The sequence below is a fragment of the Anneissia japonica genome, unplaced genomic scaffold, assembly GCF_011630105.1.
Source record: "Anneissia japonica isolate Jap-2015-1 unplaced genomic scaffold, ASM1163010v1 scaffold288019_len225695_cov184, whole genome shotgun sequence".
Lineage (NCBI taxonomy): Eukaryota > Metazoa > Echinodermata > Crinoidea > Comatulida > Comatulidae > Anneissia > Anneissia japonica.
The window spans coordinates 154,140-164,061 of record NW_022706625.1 but is presented as its reverse complement, the minus strand read 5'-3'; the positions used below and the strand labels follow the sequence as shown (position 1 = coordinate 164,061).

General features: G+C 35.0%; 1 protein-coding gene across 2 annotated transcripts; it reads left to right on the top strand.

Moving 5' to 3' along the window:
- Positions 1 to 2,185: 2,185 nt before the first annotated feature.
- LOC117106184 lies at positions 2,186 to 9,669 on the top strand. Of its 2 annotated transcripts, XM_033247534.1 has the most exons (3): positions 2,187 to 2,769; positions 4,621 to 4,780; positions 8,307 to 9,669. In XM_033247534.1, the coding sequence occupies exons 1-2, from the start codon at positions 2,283 to 2,285 to the stop codon at positions 4,776 to 4,778; spliced, it is 645 nt and encodes a 214-aa protein (XP_033103425.1). In that variant the 5' UTR covers positions 2,187 to 2,282; the 3' UTR covers positions 4,779 to 4,780; positions 8,307 to 9,669. The 2 variants fall into 2 exon arrangements, with proteins under 2 accessions (XP_033103426.1, XP_033103425.1); XM_033247535.1 differs by lacking the exon at positions 4,621 to 4,780 and having other exon boundaries at positions 2,186 to 2,769.
- Positions 9,670 to 9,922: the final 253 nt, after the last annotated feature.

The following is a 9,922-nucleotide window of genomic DNA, read 5'->3' as shown; positions in this document are numbered from 1 at the left end:
TCCATAGATGACTATAGTATATATAAACACTCGACGTTTTCAACTTCAATTCAACATAGACCTATTATTTTGACAAATTGTAATAAACATTACGATGGAAATCATGCAAACATGTTAATAAAGATGCGACCATGGACAAGCGACAACAGGCACTCTTAACGCGAGTCCGTTCGTGTCGTCTCTCTTCATAGGTATTATTCTAAATATTCAAAAGCATTTCAATATCTAATCCATTCTATTATACCTTAACAATTTTAAATTCAATTTCATTTTTTGCACTTTTACTGGTAACTACTTGTATTGTAAATTATTTCATGGTTTTTAAATGCTTAGTTTAAAATTGATTAATATATAAATATTATTGCACATTTTAGGCCTATCGAATTATCTTTTACGATTTTGTCCGATTTATGCATATTATGTCTCGTTTTAAGTAAGTGGTTTGTGTAGATCTACTGTGAACGCCAAATAAATAAATTGCTTGTTTTGCGTCCCTTCCCTCTTCGAATAGTAAATAGCGAATACTGTATTAAATACATTCATCAAAAATAATTTGAAATCCTCGACGTGAAACTAAAAATTTAATTATATTTGGCGTGTGTAGGCCTACCATTATTTCTAATGAATCTATATATAGTACTAAAAGGTAGACCTAAGTCATTCAGTTACAGTATTGTCAAAGAAAAATATAGAGCGCCCTCTATACTTGGATCTATATTACTGCCATAAAAATAGAGCATACTGTAGGAGTTAATAGTAAATGACAGTTGCCATAGAGTGAAGAAAGCTAAACCGTAAAACACCAAAATCTACCAAGTAGCGTACAGCATAAAGATATGCTATATACCGTAATATAGAACATGAAAAAAAATCTCCTTGTCAACATTACATTCCTGTCTTTACATCATACAGTATAGGCCTACACTTAAATGGCAGCAAATTTTTATAATTTTTTTTACTAGTTGATGTGGCTCTATTAGGATTTAAATAAACTTGAATATAAATTAAGTAGTCATAACATCGATGTTTGGGATCAATTTTTAAGTGCTAATATTGATATTAAATTAAGCTACGTCCTAGGCTCCACTATTCTTTCCATGACAAATGAAGTAGAGAAATACTTTGATGAATTTTGTAAAAGTTATGGAAAACGAGCGTGGAGAAAAAGATCTGAATTGAAGCACTTTCAAACTTTATCGTAGATTAAGTATCTGTATTACTGTCTTTTTTTGTAACTAATTAATTTTGTTTGCCTTAACATTATTGTTGAGTTTGTTGATGGTACAGGTGGCCCTTCGAAATTTGTGACAGGCAAGGCAGGTTGTATTTCCTTGTCATGTTTATCTGGGAGCTACTTGCCTCATCAGCAGCACTACTCACTTGTGTTTATTTCATTTTTACTTAAGATTCCCTTGTTTTGTTTCGTAATTTTTTTTTGCACTTGTAGCTAAGAATTTTAATTCACTTTGAACACACCAAGTGATTTTGAGTGCCACCGATCTAAAGGTGTATGTTCTAATAAATGATTGAATGATGAAAAAAATGAACAATTTACAGTTTTATTTCCAATTTGGGTGTTTTCTATACTTTTCGAGTGACAGCATACTTTAACAAGTGTCAACTCTTGTTGTTAATGTTTAGGATGACGTAAAGGACGAGGAGATAATAGAAGTAGATAGTCATACGTTGATATATTTGAAGACGATACTGTCTTTTGAATATAATTGATAAGCGGTGATAGTGGCTATATTTAGTCGGAGAGTGAACATGTATTTAAACAATTAAACACAAAGTCCGTGATAGTACCAAGAAACACAATTATGACTGTTTGCATTCGTAGTTAAGTTTATCTTGTCTGGACGTGTCCCTGTCAAACTTTATGATAGTGATTGAAAAGTACGTTAAAATTCATACCAATTATGATTATTGGAACTTGTCTAGACACGATATTTTTCTTATTCTGACGGTGCCATACAGTACTGTTCACTCGGATACTGCAATAGAATTAAACGCCCTCTATGGCTCTGAGTACCGACCAAGCGCGTCCTTTTTACTTACGACAAAATACTAAACGTCCACTATCACGTAGAAAACACCCCCTTAAGCTCCGCCCACATAATTGCCGTCAACTAGCCAATCACAGTGCAGGAACCGCGTTGTTGTTTAGGACAATAATTACTGGATTCTTCGTACTATTAAGCCATTACCAGTTGAAGGCTAGACGAATGCGGAGTTGTTGGTTTTAGCTTTAGCAAGACTGAGGGAAATTACAGTTGTTTGTTATGAAGAGAGGTCTGAAGATGTGTACTATCGAAAAAATCAGAGTGAAAGGCTCCCGACCAGGAAGAATCACCAAGTCGAAAGCCGTTCGAAATTTATTCGGAACAACGCCTAATGATCACGACAGTTGGCTCAAACAAGAACTTGAGCAAGCGTTCCTACAAGATCGCAAGAAAATGGAATCTTTAGGCCTAGATCCAGATACTGGAATGCCTGCGGAAAATAACACAAGCAGATGGGAATGGACTGCTGTAGATGAGAATTCTTGCCCAAAAATATATAGATCTAAGGATATATTGTCAGGATTTGTAAACTTATCAACGAATTCGTCAACATCAATTGTTTTTTCTTCTGAAAACAACAGACTACTAGATACTGTTGCGAGAAATAACATAGTTTGCAGTACTACTACTACGAGTACTAATACTTCAACCGTAAACCAAGACGCCTCACAAACACCAAAGCAATACAAACAGACTACAATAACAGGTAAGCAACGTTCTTTGCAACATTATGCAAGTAAAAATGCGTATCAATAAAAAGAAAAGGCGAATTTCTAACGTTCTTGACCTAGCTAGGCCCAGTGTCGTTGTTTGTAGGTATTGTATTCAGCGTCCCGTTATAATCGATCTCGGCCTCGATTGGTTTATTTTGGTTTCTGTATAGTGTTTAAAAATTCATTAGCAAATTGTACATGTAGTTGCATTGTCGAGGATCGTATTTTATCTTTGTGTATGGTGGAAACAGCAGAGTACTGTTCCTACTGCTGCTGCTACTACTACTATCATTTACATCTTTAAAAACTTAATAATCATTGATTTAGTTTGAGTTTTCTGACATCGAGCGTTTAATTCATAAATAGTAGGGAACTGCAAGTGACTTGAGTTAATTGATACCTCGAAGATGTCGGGCGTAGGCTTTGTTCCTGTCTTGACTTGCCCAGTCAGGTTTGAAAGGCTACCCTGGACTGGTTTTGATGTCACTAGCTACGGTATTATTATATACGTACTACAATGTAGTGCGTGGACAGATAAACAACTCCACTGGGATTAGCACCGTTTAACAGTTGTGTAATAATATATGTGTATACTTAAAATTGAACCAAGGTCACTAAACAGTTGTCCTCAGCTGTGTTGTTGTTTACTATATAATTTTATATAGCGTAGCAGAGACATTTTATTTGAGCCTTGTTTAAATTATGCCACCGAACTACTAGCTAGGGCCAGTGATTTACCACGGAAAAGACTGTCATGCCTGTGTTGACAGTTGTGTTAATAAAATATAAATGTAGACCGATATACAGATCAAGAATAATATATATATATATAATAATAATAATATATAATATATCACACTGAGATGGGATTTTGAAGCCTTACACTAGTAGTTATCAACCAGTTGTAAAAGTGGTGCTTAAAAGTTTGAGAAAGGTGTTAGTGTAACCATGGAGGGGTGTGACCTTGGAGGTATACAGCGTACTAGTAAGGCTATGGTAAAATAGAAAACAGATTTTTTGTTTTTTTGGAAATTAATAGCTGGACTTGATTTTGGGTTTCAGCTGGAGACCAATTACTGTAGTTATAAGATACGATGTAGGATAACAGTGTAAAAAAGCAAGCAGTACGGGATCATTACTTGTACAGAAACAGTAGAGTTAATTAACGCGGCCCTAGGGGAATGGATCGGAGGCGGGTCTCTTTAATAAATGCTCACCTTGAAGAATTGCCGTGGCGAGCTCTCCGGGGCTAGCATCTGCTGGTTGCCTGGATCTCTTTTAGGTGACAGGCGCCACGTGCCATTCGCGATATCTAAACATCATCAAGCAAGTTTGACTATAAACAAAGGTCCAGTACTACTACATATTATAGCGAATTTCATGCAGATTTAGCTTCTTTTCGTATAGGGTAGAATCGATCGATGATCGAGTACCGGTATAGATTTTTTGTGGACGTAAAGAGAGATGGCTTAATTGCTATTCTTCTTGTCAGTTCTGTCATCACTGTCTTTCGTGAAATCGACACCTGATTTGAGAACAAAGGAGTTGTCGCTTTGTTTGATATTTTTGGTATTTACTGCAATCATTTTGTCATATTCGTCATGGAATTTCCTGCTCAGTATAATTTGCAATCAAATAGATCCTTCCCAATTTAGGACAACTAAAGGAAGAATCCATTATCACTCCAACGATGTACATTAATTAAATTCGAAGTTCTTCAAATTTATCCTCGCCATCATCTAATATCATTCAAATTTGCACAATACTTTTATATGTTCTTGTCAAATGTTATCATTACTATCAATTGTATGGATTTACGTCAAATTTGACATTTTATATTACAGATTTTATGCCACAACGCCGACACCGGGTAGGCCTACTAAGAGACCAGCTTTCACCTATATTCCGATCTAGTAGCAGTAGACAAAAGAATTTAGAAACATCAGTACAAAACTCTGCAATAAATACACAAGATTCGACTACTGTTACAGAAGCCCAATAATTGTTAGTATATTTTATTATATATTTTTACGTTTTGGTATTCAATGATAAATAACAGTAACCACAATGAGGAGTATAAAGCTCAAAATTGTAGACAATTTTACCTTTCCCTTTTTATTTTTCCTGCCGTTCTTTTTTTCCCTTCTCGTTTGCCTCCGTTCTGGGTTGCCTTCTTGATCTTCTTTTTTATTTTTCGTACTAGGGTTGTTTGATCATTGTGTCTTCTTTTTCTGTGAATTTTTGATTGAGCTTTTTAAATTGATTTTTATTGTTCTAATTATCTTGTCCCTCTATTTTAATGTTTTTATATTTCTGATTGCGATTTACTGTTCTGTTTTGTAGTTAGTTATTAATGCATTTGTTATTTTACATTCAATTTGGCTCATTGCCACGATTTGTCAATTTTGAATAAAGAATTTAAATAAAGAATAAAGAATCGCACTTTGGTGCAATATTGTCTTCAAAGCGTGAATTGATCTACGTCGTTGTGGTAGGCTACGGCACTGATTTTAATTTCTGGGTGTGAAGAAATATATAGACAGCAATGTAATTTGATGTGACCAAAGACGCGGACCTCTGGTCGTAATGTAATATATTTTCTTTATTAATATGTAGAATTAAATGGTCCTCTAAATACAGTGTTTCAGAAACGCTCTTTTATATTCCATGCTATTAAGGAAGAAACGTATGACGATTACATAGTTGGTTTAGAATAGAAACATTTCGTTAACGTCATGAGAAGTCGGTGTATTATCGAAGAATAAATAAAGTGAACATGTAATAACACAATTAAGTGAACTTTGGACTTGGACAAGCGTGAGCTCAATTGTGTTTTCCATATGCGCATTTCTTACCGGGAATTCCCGTTTCGATTGTTAGTCGTCTGCTCAATAAGTAGGCCTAATGTGAATTATAATAGGCTGCCTAATTCCCTAAGGGAAGATTAGGTAAATAAAATGCTATCTCGGCCAATCACAGTGGCTTTCGAAAATCAGGATCGGTCAGTCGGCTTTTTTTTACCATATAATATAAACAAGGACCTTTTGTGATACATCATTATATTTTTTGCGAAAAATACTGACCCCAGGTTTTGACGATTTTTTAGGTGGTTCAGCTTCAGCAACACAAAAGTTTTTTTGGTTTTTTTTTTTACCAAATCTATGATATCAAATGTATTAGTTAAAGCATCATAACATGTATTTGGATAAGAAAAAAATTATCGTTGGATAAAAAACAAATTTTTGAGAGGGTTTTATATTACGAGCATGATTTATGTTCTTTCGTAAATGGGACGCGGGTTCATGAATACTGTATATCTTTAAAGTAGTTGATTAACTCAAGCTTAACTTGTGCGAAATACCAGCTCCTAAGAATCATATATCATTATCAAACGGTCTGTCTTTTTATAATAACAATCAACGTAAATTGCATTGCGTCTGTCAAAACATGGTCAAAATAACACACTTCTGAGTGCTGAGCTCATGGTAACAGCGTTGGCTGATGTGGCTGGTTTTTTGAGGGATTCGAAAATTTACCTTTGTTTTTTTGGCAAGATTTCACCATAGAGGAATTAGGCCCAGCTGACTCGAAAACAAATCACTGTGAAATAATGCCAGGTCTCAGATGACAGTATTGTTTTCGTTTGGGCATCTGCATACCTAGAAATTGCACAAGCGTGATCAACGCACAATCACAATGCTGTAGAAGATGGTGGATCGGGAATCGCGACTATCCCCAGAATAACAGCGACTTGTTTGTTTTTTCTACAAATTCTTGCGACCATCAGGACAATAGTGTACATTCTCATTGATCGCGTCTGTTGGCTTGATAATAACAGCGTCGCTGTGCGTTGTCTTCCGATGAGAGAAACTTCTCTTGTGAAACATCTCCGGATTGTAATGAGGTATGATAAATCCTTTTGTATTTTCGCCATCGTTATTTATACGCCGTAATCGACGATTGTTGTTGTCTTTCCAGTAAATGATGTTTTTCCTCTTTCATTCTTTAAATTCACTCAAAAAGCAAAGTTGTCCACGTTTTCCCAAAAAACAACTCTAGACTCGTTACCAGAACTTTTAATTAAAAATAATATTTCCTTTTTGTAAATAAGACCTCGCAAGAAGAATTTATTGTCAGTTAAAAAATTGAAATTGAAGCTTGTCAGCTGATTGTAATTTCTTGTCGCAGGTGGGTGATTGACAGAATCCAGCCATTTATTTCAGGCCATTTCGCGTGTGTTGGAGGACCGCATGCGGCGTCGCCTACCATCAAACGTCGTATGTTATTAATCATAGGCTTCGTTGTTGTCGGTCACGCAGTATTTAAAAAAGGCAATTAATTAAAAATAAGTACTGTACTGTATAATTTTTTTTTTATTAAATTGGTTACTATGCTAAATTAACAAAAAAGGTATATAATATTTTTCTGTTGTGTCCGCAAACACGCGAGTCTGATCGAAATATTCTTTCAGTTGAACCTTGCTCCGTGCAAGATGAAAACTTGTTATCTTACCAAATAAGGAAGTGCAGTAGTAGTAGTAGACTCTCGGCCGCGTCGCGCAGCGGTTGAATATGAAATACCAGATAGATTGACATACAGTGGCTTTAATAGTCGTTTTTACTAGCACTATATAATATACAGATTGTGTAACATCTGAATAGCAATGTTGTATTTTGTAAATTGCAAATGTTAAACATGACAGAGAGGCTCGATTGCTACGTTCGTATCATAATTGCTACGTCAACATTACCAAATTATTTCTACCTCACGGACTCTCTGGATGTCAGTAGGGAAGCGTGGCATTACCTAATTTAGTATTGATAGTAAGCGTCTTTCCCTTCGGTTCCTATCAAGGGTAATTTCGATATCGATCACGTGATCGTTCTGTATTTAGTGCAGATGGATACCTTTATGCTGATTATAATTACTGTACTTAAATTTTAAAATAATATTTATTTGGATCGAAGCTGTAGCTTTGGTCGCTAAGATTGTTGTTCTAAGTCTCTGTAACTTAAGATTTTCATCGTCTAAACACTTAATGACAACGAATCTCTTCCTCCCACCACAAAACGACACTTTATAGTAAGTTTATTACAAAGTTGGTTCATCATTTCGAGTGCAATTGCTACGATACGATACGATTTATTGGGTTCACTTTCAGATACAAAATAAATACATACTGTTTAGTCGGCGTGTAGTAGCTTGACGAATAGTTATTATTAGTACAGTAGTGTTGTTGTTATCCCGCATAATCATACATTGCATTTAACGGATGAATTCGCACGGAAGGAAGTATTTGCATACAATGGCTACGTATAGTTGCATTCGCTTGTGTTATCTAGCGTTGAATCGTCGTAGTCAACATGCACTTCTTCACTATTAACCTGTACGAATAATCCATTGTACTTGTTAACCCACACACTGCATCTGCCCACGGTAGTGCATACCCCAATCTATATTCACTTTGCTAAAACCAAAATTACATAATTAACTATTGTGTTTATAGAATGTTTTATTTTTATCTCTACAGGTGAATGATTATTAATACTTAGATGATGTTGAGGTATTCTCCCTTGAGAATTAGAAGACCCAAGCGAAGCGATAGTGGTTGCTGGAAAATTGCCAATTGAAGCCTGGAAATGTTGCTGGCACGATGACAGATGTAAAACGCACCACAGGCCAAGAACCGTAATGATTCAACTTTCACCCAAGACAAATTTTCCCGCCAATTTCGGAGATTTACAGTAGCGAAATATGAGAAGTCTCTTGCTATTTTTACGCTATGACAAAATAGAGACACTATTCTATTAAACACATCTTAATAAATTTTTAAATATATTATATGAACACTGTTGTAAATAAGTTTAAAAGTGAGTCTAATTTATTTATTCCTAATTATAGAGGTGACAGAACATTCCTTGGTTGCATCATACTCTGATGTGTTTTTCATGTTTATTACAAACCTGATGATGTTATTACGGAGAGGTTAACCCTGTGCACAACCCCAACAACATCCGACCACACAGACGACTAAAGTTGGCGATAGGGCTACTGTATGGGAAAGGATGCTTCTCTACGCCTAGAAAATGCGATGATATCTTTTTGCATTTAGGCTGAAATTAAATTAAATAGATATAAGATATAAAGATATAAGTTTCATTTTTCACATTACAATTTGTAGGACAGAAGTGGATGTCCACAGTGTAATAATATAACCGGTTTAAAGCCTACCTACTTTTTATATCAGGCCAATTAACAAAAATGACTATACTTCTCGTCCTTTTTTGCTGGCGCCTCGAATTTTGCCAACATTTCAATATTTGTATTATTGTTAAAAAATATATAGACTTGTAATGGTGGAGATTTTCACATTCTGTACTGACCTGTGTAGTTTATGTTTGTTGTTGCCAGCATAACGAATTATTGCCATGGAAACACTTAAGGCAAAGAGGCCTTTAATTTATAGATTGGACGAAAAACTATACATTTTTCCTCATGGCCTTAATGTACCCTGGTAGTGGTAGGAATGTGTTTTGTTTTTTTTATCGGCAAGCCGTTTCAGTACTTTGCTGCTCCCCTATGATAAATATTCAACGGACTTTAGAAGCCTATAAATGTGGCGTGATGTTCGTTCTAGTGCAATAAGCCAACAAGCACATGTGTCAACATGCGAAAATAATGACTTGTCAATTGAGGTGTACATGTATGTATACGTACTCCTTAATTATGATGTTGATTGATTTCCCTGTGGTGTGGGTTCGATGAGCGTGTGTAGTGCTCTCTCCTTAAGTAAGTTAGCTTAATGTTGTGTCATCTTTATTTATTCAGAAAACTTATATAATAATAAATAATATAATGATGAGCATAAATTAAAATCACATAGGCATATGAAATAACGTTTGTGACTTCTTTTTTTTTTTAACCTGTCTGGTCTTTTTTTTTTTTTTTTTTGTATCTTTTGTGGGGTCGTCCCCCTTTTATTCACAATTCATATCTGGCATAAACAGCTACCGGTACTGCATATAAGTTTCTCATAATGGGTACAACTATTATACTTTGCAGAAGAAAAATGTGATAAAATTGCAATATACAATGTAAATACAGCATTTATCGGTCGGTCAATCAATCAATTGATCGATCATTCAA